Below are 15392 nucleotides of genomic sequence, written 5' to 3'. Positions count from 1 at the left end.
AAGGAATCGGCTTGAGCAAGGGCTTGGGAGTGACAAAGCTTATGGCTGGTTTGTAAAATCCCCAAGAAATTTAGGAGTAAACAAAACCAGGAGTATGTGTGGAAAGAGGGATAGTAGGCCTGTAGGCTTATTCAGTGTGTCAATGGATCACATCAAAAGGACAAAGAAGTCAATTCTAAGGTGTGCCACTAGCCTAACAGAATTTGAGTATCATAAATAATGGATTAAACCACATCAGATATGTAAAATGTATGCATTCCTAGTGATACCAACCAAACAAAACCTTACTGGTTAATATTGGAGGTTGCTAAGACACCAACTCATTTTTCTGAAATTTTACAATTAAAGGGAAAAACCACAGCATTTATGTAGTGTTTCTTCTAGGATCCCTCTATTTCAAGAAAACCAATGAGTTGGTGAAAAAAAAAAATTTTTTTTTTTAAAGATTCTTATTTGAGAGAGAGATGGCAAGAGAGAGAATAAGCAGGGTGGTAAGGGACAGAGGGAGAAGCAGACTCCCCATGTGGGGCTCCATCCTGGACTCCAAGATAATGATCTGAGCTGAAGGCAGGAAGACCTACTGAGCCACCCAAGTGCCCTAGAAAGTTTTTTTTTTTTTTTTTAAAGATTTTATTTTTATTTTTCAGAGAGAGAGAGGGAGAGAGAGCGAGCACAGGCAGACAGAGTGGTAGGCAGAGACAGAGGGAGAAGCAGGCTCCCTGCCGAGCAAGGAGCCCGATGTGGGACTTGATCCCAGGACGCCGGGATCATGACCTGAGCAGAAGGCAGCTGCTCAACCAACTGAGCCACCCAGGTGCCCCCCACCTTTTTTTTTAATAGAAGAATCCCAGATAGTAAAGAAAATCATTGAAAGTGTTAAAAATCTACTGTTATAAGACTTAAGAACTATACCAAAATGTAATGTGAAGACTTTTTTTTTTATCTTTTGATAGGAAAAAAAAACATTAAATGACATTTTGGCTTTAACCAGGTTAATTTGAATATGTAGTGAGTATTAGATGACATGAAGGAATTCTTAATTTTGTTAGATGTGAAATTAGGTGGTGAAGTTAAAAAATCTGTATCAGTTTGAGATGCACATTAAGGGTAAAATAATGTCTGGGATCTGTTTCAAAATACTCAAGCATAGAGTTGGGGAAGGGATGAAATTAGATTGCCAAAATGTTAAGCGTTGATTCTTGGTGATGGGTACGTAAGGGTTATTAAAAATGGATTCACTTTTGCCTGTTTAAATTTTTCCTTAATAGTTTTAAAAAGCAGAATAAGCCCCGCAGAAAGGGGATGTCCGAAATGAAAGACCCCAACTATTCTAGAAGGTTCTAAGATTTCACAGGGATTTCCGAAAGTTGTGAACTGTAATTCCCAAATCGCTGCTGGATTTGAGCATTGGACTCCGGCTCTCGGGACCGAACCCAGGGTAGGTGGTTGAGGGCTCACGTCAGTTTTGGGAGTGCTTTGGGAAAGTAGGACGTCTTTCCCCAGCCCAGCGGCCTCCTCTCTTCAGGAATGCCCTCTTTTCAATCTTTCTTCCTCTAAACCCCCCCGTGCCCTTCACTCCCCTACGCCTTTGGGTGCTTCTCTTTTCGCCGCCCCCAGCCTTTCTCTCCAGCGCCTAGCCCCACCCATCCCTTTTTCGGACCCTACCTGTCCTCTCCCACGCCAGGCCCACCCCTTCCGTTTCAAGGCCCGCCCACGAATTCGCCCCGCCCTCCCTCTCGTGCTCCTCGCCCCGCCCCTTATCTCGACGCTGAGGAGGAGGTTACCATAGCTACCGTGCACACAGCAACTACGCGTCCCTAGTTGGTCCCCGGCTGGCCGGAGGGAAGAGGCGACACCATGAGCCATGTGGTGACTATCGAGGAGCCCCAGGCCAACCTGCAGGTGTCTCAGACCCGGTGCGGGGTGAGGTCGAGGGCCTGGGGCAACGTCTCTACCAGTCGACAGTATGATTTTCTGTACGGTAAGGGTGACACCAGACTTCGCTCCTGAGTTACTGCTTCCTGAGCTAGGTGGGCTTCGGGACGGTGGGACCGAGCCAGGAGCCCGGTGAGCGGAAGATGAGCCTCAGATCAGATCCCTTGTCCGCGGTTATCCTTTGTTGGGTGGGGGCAGCTCGGAGCTCCCAGGTGGCGGTGCTCTCCCTGCGCGTTGGGAGCCCCAGGTGTGCTCAGCGTGTCTGAGCACCGCGCCGGATCATCCGCCTTTACTGTTCGCCACGGTCTTTTCCTGATAATTTGCACAGCCTTAAGCAGTCTTTCTAAAACCTGTTCCCACTGTTTTGTTATCCAGAAAAGTGTGCAGTGATTTGCAGAGTTGGAGATTCACTCAAATCCCCACGATGAAACTGCAAAAATGACCTTCCCGCTCCCATTCTCCGGGCAACTCAAAATTTGGCTTTGTATATAAAGAAGTAGCAGTTTATCTCACCTTTGTTTTTAGTTTTATCTTTTTTAAAAAACTTATTGTTACTCATCAAAGCATTGCTTATAAACTATGTCCGCTGGATTCTTTTGGGTCAGTAAAGGCAGGCCCAGTTTGTTTCAGTACTATGCTTGTCCGTTGATATTCTGTTTCTTTTACTGGATCTTTAAGTTCCTTGAGTTCTTTAGGTACTTGTTTTATACAGTTTTGCAGGCTTATCATCATCAGTGTTGGTACATATGCGAGCTGCTTCACAAAAAACCTTACTGAATTTTGAATTTACTATTATAAGAATTTTAATCAGTTAAACATGATTTTTCTAATTTTGCCCTCATTGATCCCATGCTCTTCTCCTGAACCCTGCATTGCTTTTAATCATGTGGTAGCTCCTTTAGGATTCCCAGGATCATCTTTGGATGGGTATCCAGAGGTTACCCATTTCCTAGTATAGGGACTGTGTAATGGGTTGCTTGGGTATTATGGGCAGTGGTTTTCTTTATTCACTCTTGGTTTCATCTTGTAAAAATAAGTCTGGTAAACTGTAAAAACATCACGTTGGTTTCAAAGGTAATTTGGAAATTGGATAGACCTCTTCAGTAAAGACAGGCAAAGAATTTATCAAGCTTCTTGTCTCTTTTATCCTTAAAAGTATTGCTTTCTCTCTTTCTCTTTCGCTTTTGCAGAAGGATTGCTAAATGTTTCCATGTTCCTTGCAAGGAACAGAAACCCACTCAAAACAGGCCAAATAAAGTTTGGATTGTTCCAATAAAACAGAGAGTCTCACAGCTATTAATGGACAGGAAGCATAGTTTAGCTAGGACAAAGTAGAACCAAGACAAGGAAGGTCAGAACTAAGTTGTGGTGCCCTTCTGCCTGATTTCTTGGACCTTATGGTTTTTTACCTTGTTTAGGTTGTCAGATTTAGCAAGTAAAGGTACAGGATGCACAGTTAAATTTGAATTTGAAATAAGCAATGAATAATATTTTAATACAAATTTTTAGCCCCATGCAATATTTAGGATCTATTTATATGAAAAGTTATTCATTGCCTATATGAAATTTAACGGAGCATCCTGTATTTTAGCTATCAACTCTAACCTTTGCTTTTTTCTGTGCATATGTTTCCTTCTTCCATCTGACAGGAAGCCACTTCTTTATGGATTTCTCTTACTGTGATGGGTACTGGGGTGGCAGTCTACATGACCTCTTATCCTAAAGCTTATCACCAATTGTATAGAGACCTCATGTATCTAAGCTGAAAATTGAAGAGAGAAATAAGATAGATTGTTGACAAGCCAGTGAAGTGACTGACTTGGGTCCAGTTTCCACCCTGACAGAACTGTGCTAGCGTCGGTGTGGTGGTCAGTGGTATACATGTGAACACCTTTCCAACTTTTTCATGCTTCCCCCGTCCCCACCCCTCAAACCCAATGGACTTTTCACCATAGTTAATTGTCTGCAAGGCTTTTGCTCCTCTAAGAAGCTTTGGGTGCCTTCATTAAATGTAATATTTACTCTTCTGATCACTCTAGCAATTAAGATTGATTCAGATGCCTTCCATTTTTTGGTATTTTAGAGTTAACATCATTTTCTTAGTAGATTTTACCTCATTTATATACCATTTTGCATTTAACTCAGTTTTTTGGTAAATGCTTTGTGTCTCTCAAGTGCCTCTTGAAGTGACCAGTGTACATTGTCACTTTGCTGAATCTGTACATTATTAGTTATATATACAGTAGTATATATAACTATATATATAGTTACATACATATACAGTATATATATAGTTACATATACAGTAGTCCTGATAATGAAAGCCTTTTAACTGTATGATACAGTTTTTCTAGCTTCCAAAAATGTTTTAAAATGCTTTCTAGATATATCATAAGCTCTTTCCTCCTTTTTTTCCCCCCCAGAATATGCAATTTAGTATATTTTTGCCTAAAAGTAATCCTTCTGTCTTGGGGTTTTATACACTTCTTCTCATGATTACTTGGTTGTGATAACTTCCTAAGCGTGCCAGAACAGTTTCTACAGTACGGTTAAATTGGCTGAGGGGCTTTCCCATGGTTTCTGTGGCAAACTTCCACCCATAAAATTCATGGGGTTTCGATAATATTGGGCCTGGGAACCAGAAGGATTGGAGTTGAAATTCTAACTGTCAGTAAGTGGCTAATTTCTTGAAGCCTCAGTTTCCTCCCCTATAAAAAGGAGGCCTAGTGCCTATCTCATTGACTTTTTGAAAGGATTAAATGGAGTGTTGCATCTAAAGTACTTAATACCTGTCCAGGAATAAGCAAGTGATACCTGGTGAGTACTATTACCTGGGCATCTCAGAGGTCTTTCTATTGCCTTTTGAGCATTGATTATGATCACAGTTGTGGGGTATGTTGCAGAATGTAGCCATAAATCCTACAGTATTATGCCATTATCTTCTATGGATGGCAGGAATGTTTCTATAGGTCACATGTCTTTGTACTCCTTATGGGTAGAAGAGGAGAATGGTTTATAATTTATTATTCAGATTTAGGAGAAATGCAGCCTAAACTCATTTAAAATGAACAACACGGGTGGAACCAAAGACCCAGTGACATCTTTTAAATCACTTAAAGTAAGAGTATGAATAGAAATTTCCTTTTGGGGGCACCTGGGCGCCTCAGTCAGTTAAGTGTCTTCCTGCCAATCCCCCTGCTTATGCTCTCTCTCTCTCTCTCCCCGTGTGTCAAATAAATAAATAAATAAATCTTTTAAAAAATTTCCCTTTGTCCTATACTATTCCTAATATATCAGATGTGTTGAAGCTATAGCCTTTTCCCCTTTAAACAGGTGCATTCATTCAGCCTTCAGATTCACTAGCCTGTAATTTGGGGCCATAGAATATGGTGTCATCATTCCTAATCAGCCCAGTTTTCATCACTTCTCAACTTGAATCATAGGTGTGGATTTGGGTGCTGCAGTTGAAGAAGAGTATATCTAAGGGTGATGATTCCCAAAGTCGTATCACTGGTCCAGACTTCTCTCCCAAACTCTAGATTCTTATATCAAATTGCCTGCTTCATTTCTCCACTTGGACATATAATAGATGCCTAAGGCATGCTTTTCATGTTCTACCTACAAACCTGCACCATCGCAGGCTTTCCTGTGTCAATTGATACCAGCCCCATACTTTATTTTTGTATTATCATTATTTTTATTATGTTATGTTAGTCACCATACAGTACATCATTAGTTTTTAATGTAGTGTTCCATAATTCATTGTTTGCATATAATACCCAGTACTCCATGCAGTATGTGCCCTGCTTAATACCCCCTCACTGGACCAACCCATCCCTCCCCACCCTGCCATCCAAAACCTTCAGTTTGTTTCCCAGAGTCCATAGTCTCTCATGGTTCATCTCCCCTTCTGGTTTCCCACCCTTTATTTTTCCCTTCCTTCTCCTAATGTCCTCCATGCTATTCCTTATATTCCACAAATAAGTGAAACCATATGATAATTGACTTTCTCTGCTTGACTTATTTCACTCAGCATAATCTCCTCCAGTTCCATCCATCCAGCCCAATACATTGCTAAGTCGAAAAATCTTGGAGCCGTCATTGTCTCATCTCTCTCTCTCTCTGACACACACCATTCCAATCCACTAATAAGTCCTCTCTGTCCAACCTTAAAAATATATCTAAAATCCTGCCCCATTTCATAAGTTCTCTTGCCATCAACATTATTTTTTCTCTAGGCTCACTGCATGAGCCTCCTAATAGGTTCCCTGTCTTTTCGATTGTTTCCATGCTATCTGTTCTTCACTGGGCAGCAACAATGAACATTTTATTATTTTTTAAAATATTTTATTTATTTATTTTAGAGAGAGAGAGCATATGAGTTAAGTGGGGGAGAGGTGTAGAGAGGTAGAGGAGGAGACTAGAGGGAAAGGGAGAGAATCCCAAGCAAACTCCACACTGAGTACAGAGCCCTATGTGGGGCTCAATTCTGCAACCCCAAGATCATGACCTGAGCTGAAACTTAACCAACTGGGCCACCCAGGAGCCCCTACAATGAACATTTTAAAATGTAAGTCAGATTTTATCACATCTTGTTTCAAAATCTTACAATGGTTTCCCACCTAACTCAGATTAAAAGCCAAAGTCTTTTCAGTGGTCCACAAAGCCCCATGTGATCTAGGCCCGTGATAACTTGCCTGACCTTTTATCTACCCTATTTTGCCCCTCTCACTCTGTTTCAATCCTGTTGGTTTCTGCTGTTCTTCAAACACATCAGGCATGCTGCCATCCTAGGGCCTTTGCTCTGTTTCTTCTGCTTCAAATGCTCTTCAGATAACTCTGTAGTCAACTCCCCACTTGCAAGTCTCCTTAAATGCCACCCTTTGGGGCACCTGAGTGGCTCAGTGAGGTTAAGCATCTTCCTTTGGCTCAGGTCATGATCCCCGGGTCCTGGGATTGAGTCCCACATTGGGCTCCCTGTTCAGCGGGGAGCCTGCTTCTCCCTCTGCTGCTCTCCCTGCTTGTTCTCTCCCTCCCTCTCTCTCTGTCAAATAAACAAACAAACAAACAAATAAAATCATTAAAAAAAAAAAAAGTCATCCCTCAATGAGGCCTGGTCTGCCCTGACTATTCTGTGTAAAATTGCAACCCAATTTCCCTTATCTGCTCTTTCCCCACTTTTTTAGTAGCACTTAACTGTCCTCTAACATATTATATAATATGCCAATTTGTTGTGTTGTTTATTGTCTCTCATGAAGTCAGGGATCTTTATCTTTTTCTTGATATGTTCTAGGCACCTTGAACATAGTAACCTGTCCATAAATCTTTCTTGAATGAAAGAGAGCTAAGCCTCTTGTAGTTTTTCAACCTTGGGGAGAATATTAAAAATCTGCATCCAATATATCATTTTTGTTTGGTAACTGAGGAGTTATTAGACTCTAGGAATTGACTCACATTATCTAAATTAAATTAAATTTAAATTACTTATAAATCACAATAACAATTATTAATTCCTGAGAAGAAATATATTGCCAAGTCATATAGACTAGTTGGCCAGGGTATTTGTTTCTAAAGAGATACCTACTTGGGAAATCAAACCTCTATCTGAAGGTTGCTTATGAATTTAATATCATGTTATTTCATTTTAAGAGATGGCATAATAAATCATAAATATTATTCATTGCTTTAAAGATATACCTAACAAACCCATACTTACAATAACAGGGTAACCTTTTGTTGAACTTTGGAGAAAAAACTTTGTCCCATCATCAACATCCTTCTAAATTTAAGGAGTGAATTATAGCTGATTTTATTTATTTATTATTAGAGAATGACATTTTCTTATTATGTTTATCAATTCTGAGGTGACATGTTGTTAAGAGTTTTTATCTTTCCCTTGTACTGAATATGGGAGGTAGTGCTGCAGTGTGTTATTTCTTTCACTTGCAAAGGGGCGTAGTTAGTGTATATATCTTAGAGTATTTCTTGGGCCACCTAGACCCAGAAAGTGGTCTGGGTAAGAGAAAGCGGTCTGAGAGAAAAGATGGCGTATTTATGCTCTGGTGCTTGAGAACATATCAGGCCTACTTTTTGCCTTCTAATTCTATATCCTGACTTTGGAATATACGGAGGAGAAATGCATCTAACAGACTCTCACTGGTGACAGAGTAACAGGGCAATGAGCTTCTGTAGAGTTAGGCAATATCTAAATCTTGTAATTAGTTTTCCAATTAAGAAGTTACATTTTTTTGCTATTATTCTCAGTCTAGATATATTCCATTCCTTATACCACCTTATTGTTTATTTTGCAGATCCATTGTTTATTGTGTCGAGTGAGAAAGACCATACACAGGCAACTATCCAAGCTAACCTGATTCGAAACAGACTGGTAGGTCTAATTCAATGACTAAGGCCACCTAATGAACTTGAACCATCTAGTTTTGCTAACCACACTAATCAGACTGACTAATCATGAGATTTCCAGTGGATTTTGTATTCTGCAGAAATCACTCTGCCATGATTACTATGGGATAAGACATCTTGATACTTGAAGATACTGTGAAGATTAATTAATTGATTAATTAATTAACTAATAGTGAATAAAGGACTCATTATAACCTAATTTATTTCAGTGGGAAAAGTTATATGTGCCTGTGTTAAAAGAATTCAAATAGTACAGAAACATATATAGTATGAAATAAATTCTGTCCCTCATCCCCCTTCTTATAATCATCCATTGCCATCAGTTTCTTGGGTATCTTTCTAGAGATATTCTATTCATATACAATTACCCTTCTTTCTATGCCATAGACGCTGTTTTTGTACCTTTCAAAATTTATAATAATAAATAAAATGCTTTAGAAAATCTGATGGTGGGGCACCTGGGTAGCTCAGTGGGTTAAAGCCTCTGCCTTCAGCTCAGGTCATGGTCTCAGGGTCCTGGGATCGAGCCCTACATTGGGCTCTCTGCTCAGTGTGGAGCCTGCTTCCCCGCTCTCTCTCTGCCTGCCTCTCTGCCTACTTGTGATCTCTGTCTGTCAAATAAAAGAAAATTTTTAAGAAAATCTGATGGTAAGATTTTGTCCTTTTCCTCCCTATCTGCCTGTCCTAATATTAGAGAAAAGTTCCCAGGTTTAGAACCATGTTCAGTAACCTGATCCATTATCCAAGATATTCTCTCTATTGGAGCAAGGCAGACCCTGTCCCACCATTCATCTGCCGGGAATGGAAAGGACAGGAGGAGAAACACAGAGAAGCCCTCAGGCAGCTTACCACGTAAGTGTCAGGTAGCTTTGGCTGCTAATCATGTTTTTAATAAAGGTGTTTTTCTTCTTAAGAATTTTTATTCTGCATTTTTTAAAAGTACAATTGTGATGTTACACCAGGGTCAATTGACCAAAAGAGACCTGATTCAGGGGCAAAGGTTATGGGATTATAGTTAGTAGATATTCTCAGAAGCTTGGAGTGAATATATATATTAAATGACAATTTGCCACCAAAGGTAGAGGTAGAAGTGACTGAATTTGTTTCTTTGATCCATCTTAGAAATTGCAACTATACCCTTCTGCTAGTATCTAAATATATATATATTTGGAGATTTGTAGCCAAAGCACCTTCAGAGACAAGTCTCTTGAATTCTTTATTCTTTTAATTATTTACAAATCATGGCTAGTAAGTTTAAAAAGCTACCTTTCAGCCTGGACATAAAAAGTTTCTCTTAAAACTCTGTTATTCCTATATACTATTAATTAAAAGTGTGTATTTTCATATGTGAGATTTCATAAACCCACTTTTTTCTTACTCTTCCTTCCTCTTTTTAGCCCCTGGTTTCCTGGCTCAGGGAAAGTAATTATTATGTAGTCTGAGATGTAGGTCAGTCAGATGCATGTTATAGATGACTTTGCTCTCAGTCTCAGATACTCTGTGCATCTCCTACTTTATAGACATAAAAATATGAAATAGAAATTATATTTGAAAATGACACATTAGACTTTAATAATGTTTTTCTGCTTCATTTTAGAACTGGTGAGTCTTTTCAGATGACTAAAGAGACTTATGAAGATCCTGAAGTTACTGGAAGGAATCGCTACAAATATTTTGAAAGGTAAAAAGTAATTACTAATGAAAATGAGCCCTGATATTATTAGAAAATGTCTTTTATGATAATATTAGCAGCTATCAGTTTTGAGTGCATGCAGTGTGTCAGGTACCAGTTTAAGTGCTTTATATCTATAATCATTTTTTTTTTTTAGATTGTAAAACTACACCCAACGAGGGGCTCTAGCTCACAACCCCAAGATCAGTAGTTGCATGCTCTACCAAGTGAGCGAGGCAGGCACTCTATATAATCAATTTTTATAACAGAATTGTAGGATAAGATATATTATCCCTCTTTATCAATAAGGAAGCTGAGACCAAGAGAGGAAAAATAAATTGCTTGAAGTTTCTTAAGTTAGCAAGTGGCAGATCTGGGATTCCAGCTAAATCTGCCTAACATCAGAGATACTAGCTGTAAGTAAGAATGTAAATTTGAGAACAAAATGAAGTCATCAAATCAAATGAGATATAGCAGATTCATCATGACAGTCATAGTACATGGGAAATTGTGATAAGTGGACAAATAGGCAACATTCACTGTCTTTGTGTGAGTGTTGTCAAAACCAACATGGTCGAAAATTTCACTTTGTTTCATTTGTGATCAGTATTCATGTGATAATCCTGTAGTTGGGTTAAAATAAAATGAGGATCTCTCTATAGGTCTTATGTGGTTAGAAAAACAGTCGTGATGCCATATGTACATAAGCTTTCTTGAGAACGTAAATTTGTTATCCACATTGTTATTTGTAAGCAACCTCTTTAGAGAAGCTTTATAACGCTGACTTTTTAGAGAAGTGTTAAATTTTCAACATAGTATACTCAATTCCTAGACTTTCTGGGGGTAGTTTTTAAAACTAAGTCATTGCGAATTTCGCAATGTCTCAGGGAACTGAAGTTGCTGGGAACCGATGACCAGCTGAAGCCCAGGTATAAGGCATTGCTTCTGAAACTGTGGCTTGTTTACCATCTGCAGGGAAAACACTGGAATGTTTATTACAAATGCAGATTCATTAGCTCTATCTTAAATGTCCTGGATCTCCTGGGCTAGACTTGGTAATTAGCATTTTAAACAAAATCTCCCCCACTCTCCAGTGATTTTGTGTTTGTCCAGATTTGAGGATTACCAATACGGGATATTCAAGCTCACTGATTTTAAGGGACTAATATGAGAGTTGGAATAAAGCCCAGAGAGCACACAATGAAAAAGTTCCACATGTTTTTGTCTTTCTCCACCAGACCTTTCCTTCCATTTCAACAGATGCCATTCAATGTCGTTTTTGCAGCAACCAAGTAAGTAACCGTTATTTTACAATTTTTTTTCTGTTTGTTCCCATATTTGTTTCCAGAAGATAGTTCTCTAAATCAACATTTTTCAAATTCCAGATGACAAATCATTAGAAAGTCATGACATATTTTAGTGGGTCATGAATAGCATTTTAGAAAATGAAATAGAAAATAACCAAAAGCATCAGATACTTTGAAGGTAAATTGCCTTTTTGCTAATAGTTTCTGTTTTGGATAGATATATACATATGTTCATATGTAATGATTATGATGTAAAATGTATTTCTTATTACACATTTAGGTAAAAATACAAGTTAAAAAATGCTTTAAATATCCTCTTTGCTTCCCTGAAACACAACTTACTTGGCAACAGCTCTTCAGTATTTTATCGAGAAAAGTAATCAGTTATGAAATAGTTTTTGAGTACTGGAAGTTCATAATTTAATAATCATCTAATATACACAAGGTTATTCAATATACAATGATCAACAAAACATGGTTTTTGTCCCAGAGAGGAATGGCCCAAGGTGACAGAAAAGTAAAGGACAGGGGCCAAAGCTGGAATGAATGTGCAGTTCTCCAGTATTGTTTTAGGGCTGTACTGTTTTGCTCTACTGTTTCCTGTGTCAGTATAACATAATGTGTGTACAAGAGAAATCATTGAAATGATCAGGAAAAGAAACCTTTCTTAAGGTCTCAGATTTCTGAACAGAAATTTGGATAGGGCTTGGCTTTCAAACAAGTATTTAAAGGATATCCTAATGATACAGTATTTTATGAATAGATGTTATCAAATGCCTGTAATCCTCAAGATAAGTGCCAGTTATGATCCTGATTCTCTGAGTATTTATTTATTTATTTATTTAAAAATATTATTTATTTATTAGGGAGTGCATGAGTGGGGGGGTGGTTTGTAGACTCCCCACTGAGCAGGGAGCCTGACACAGAGCTTGATCCCAAGATCATGATCTGAACCAAAGGCAGATGCTTCACTGACTGAGCCAATCAGGTGCCCCTCTCCTCTGATTTTTTAAGACTATGCATGGATACTTTTGGCTCTTATACAGATGGAGAATAGATTTCTTGCTCTCCCCCTAGAGAGAGCAACTTTGTGTGGTGTCAGTTTACTCAGGGATGGCTGCAGACTTGTTTTCAGTGAAATGCTCTGTATGAGAAAGGAGGAACATATGAGATTGGGAGAGCCCTATAGATATCTTTGATAACTCTTTGAAAGCAGGCTTAGTGGATCATCTACTTTGGAGGTAATATTTACGTCAGGTCTAAAAGTTGTTTAATTGTGGGGAGTTCCGGGTTGACAGTGATGAACACTAAGCCTCTTCTTTTCTAAATAACTGTGACATGAGAGATTCCCTATAAGAATTAAACCATAACAGTTGACATCTTAGATACTCTCTTAGAAGTTTTTAAGGAATTAATCAGTATCCCTGAATGCAATCAGCTCTGGGATTCTGGCAGGGTTGAATTTCTGAGCAATGAGGATAATTCACCTTACTTTAGCAGGGATGGAATTGTCTGGGGGACCAGCTGGCCTTCTCCAGCCTTTCATGGTTGGCCGTGGACTCTACTTTGGACTCATGTAAGCATCTTGGTGAAAAGGATAAAAAGTTAACATTTTTAAAAAGTTCAGTGGCAGGTTTTAGTTCCACATGTAAGGAGCTTGGCAGTTGCCATCTGTCCTATCAACAAGTAAAAAGCGGAACAAACTGAAAAAGCAACAACTTTTCTTGGATCTGTAAGAAAGGGGAGGATTCAGGGCAAACTGCTGCCCTAAGATTAGAGTGTCAGACAGGCATGGATTCCCAGGATCCCAGAGATTCATGAGTGGAAACGACTCCAGAAACCAATTCCAGATAGGAAAACCTGAACGATGACTGATGAATTGCAGGGCGCCTGGGTGGCTCAGTTGTTAAGTGTCTGCCTTCAGCTCAGGTCATGATCTCAGGGTCCTGGGATCAAGCCCCACATCGAGTTTCCTGCTCAGTGGCAAGCCTGCTTCTCCCTCTCCCACTCCCCCTGCTTGTTTTCCCTCTCTCGCTGTCTCTTTCTCCCTGTCAAATAAATAAAATCTTTAAAAAAAATTGATGAGTTGTTGGAGGCTCTGAGAATTAAATTTTAGGGGGACCTAGTCATTGGAGCTCCCACAATTTTGTGAGATTTACCTCCAGGAGCTCAACTAGGTTCTCAAAGGGGGTTTAGGGAAAAAGCCCCTCATGTGGGGAGTGGAAAGGGAACTATTTTGAAATATGCCAGAGCACTGTGTTCTTAACAAGGTCAGTTATTAGGAGAAACTAGTTAACCAGAGTCTAAGCTCCTGGAATTACTATGGCCTAACTCACCTGGGGGAAGGATAATATGCAATTCTATCCTTCTCTAACCATCTTGCCCAACCTGGGGAGGGGACAGATGGAGAAAAAACTGGGAAACACTTAGGAAATTCACAGTCCATATGCATAGGCTCACCAAAAGACTGAGACATAATCACAGGACAATAGAATACTTATTTTCCCCCTCTTTCCCACTTCACCACCACATTACTAAAGGCCTATTTACAGTAGTTCTTCTCACCCAGTATTATGTGTATCAGTCAAGAATCAAAAGGCATACTGAAAGGCAAAAAACAATTTGAAGAGGCAGTATAAGCATGAGAACCAGACATGGGAGATATGTTGGATTATCAGATCAAGAATTAAAACGACTATGATAACACGCTAAGGAGGTCTAATGGATAAAGTGGATAGCATGCAAGATCAGATAGGCAGTGTAAACAGAGAAAAGGAAATCTTAAATTTAAAAAATGCTAGAAATAAAAAATGCTATAGCAGAAATGAAGAATACCCTTGATGGGCTCACTAGTAAGCTGGACATAGCTTAGGAAAGAATTTTGGGGCTAGAAGTTAGAACCATAGAAAGTCATAAAACTGGAAAGCAAAGAGAATAAAGACACAAAGACTGAAAAAAGGAACAGAATACCCAAGAGCTGTGGACAACTACAAAGATAAAATAAATGTATAATGGAAATACCAGAAGAAGAAAGAGAGAAAGGAACAGAAGACATATTTGAAACAATCACTGAGGACTTCCCCAAATTAATATCAGACATCATACTACAGAGTTAGGAAGCCCAGAGAATACCAAGCAGGATAAATGCCAAAAGAAGTACACTTCTCTTACTGATAATTACTTTTCACTGATAAGACATATCTTATTCAAACTAAAGAAAATCAAGATATAGAAGAAATTTTGACAGAATCTAGAGGACAAAAATACCTTACTTACAGAGGAACAAAGATGAAAATTACTTCTGACTTCTCAGAAATCACATGTGCAAGAAGAGAGAGACATGAAAATTTAAAGTGTTGAGAGAGAGAAAAAAATCAACCTAGAATTCTGTATCGTATGAAATTACCTTTAAAAGTGAAGGAGAAATAAAAGCTTTCTCAGACAAACAAAAATTGAGAAAATCTGTTGCCATTAGACCTGCCTTATAAGAAATGTTAAAAGATGTTCTTTAGAGAGAAGGAATAAATGAAGGTAAAATGAAAAGTTTTATTTTTTTAATCTAACAGTTGACAGTTTGTTCAAAATAACAGCAACGATGTGTTTGGAAACATATATAGTTGATACACAGTAGACTCTTGAAAATATGAAGGTTAAGGGTACTGACCCTGGCATACTGAAAATCTATGCATAACTTTTGACTTCCTTAAAACTTAACCTACTCATAGCCTATTGTTGACTGGAAGGCTTACCAATAATATAAACAGTCAGTTAACACATACATATTTTGTATGTTGTATATATTATGTACTATATTTTTTACAATGTTAAGAAAATCATAACAGAAAATAGATTTACAGTACCATATTGTATTTAGGAAAAAAATCCACGTATAGATGGATCTATGTGATTAAAACCTATGTTGTTCAGGGTTCAACTGTGTGTGTGTGTGTGTGTGTTTGCTTATGTATGCTTATATAAAGTAAAATGACAGCAATGATAGGTGAAAGAGAAGAATTAGGATTATTTTGTTATTATATAAGGTGTGTACACTACCC

At 38.6% G+C, this 15392-nt stretch overlaps 1 protein-coding gene across 2 annotated transcripts in view; it reads left to right on the top strand.

The window, feature by feature from the left end:
* The first annotated feature begins 1758 nt into the window (after positions 1-1758).
* Positions 1759-15392, top strand: part of MAATS1 (MYCBP associated and testis expressed 1) — a 100214-nt gene continuing 86580 nt past the window's right edge. For both annotated transcript variants that reach the window (XR_004286904.1, XM_032347728.1), the window contains exons 1-5: positions 1759-1981; positions 8247-8323; positions 9053-9210; positions 9956-10039; positions 11269-11322. Coding sequence is in view for 1 of the 2 variants with exons in the window: in XM_032347728.1 (XP_032203619.1) it covers positions 1858-1981; positions 8247-8323; positions 9053-9210; positions 9956-10039; positions 11269-11322 (497 nt within the window). In the remaining variant the exon portion in view is untranslated. The remainder of the gene's footprint in view (positions 1982-8246; positions 8324-9052; positions 9211-9955; positions 10040-11268; positions 11323-15392) is intronic.

This window comes from Mustela erminea, chromosome 1 (genome assembly GCF_009829155.1).
Source record: "Mustela erminea isolate mMusErm1 chromosome 1, mMusErm1.Pri, whole genome shotgun sequence".
NCBI lineage: Eukaryota > Metazoa > Chordata > Mammalia > Carnivora > Mustelidae > Mustela > Mustela erminea.
Note: the sequence above shows the minus strand (reverse complement) of the source record. Positions and strands in the feature narration are given on the sequence as shown.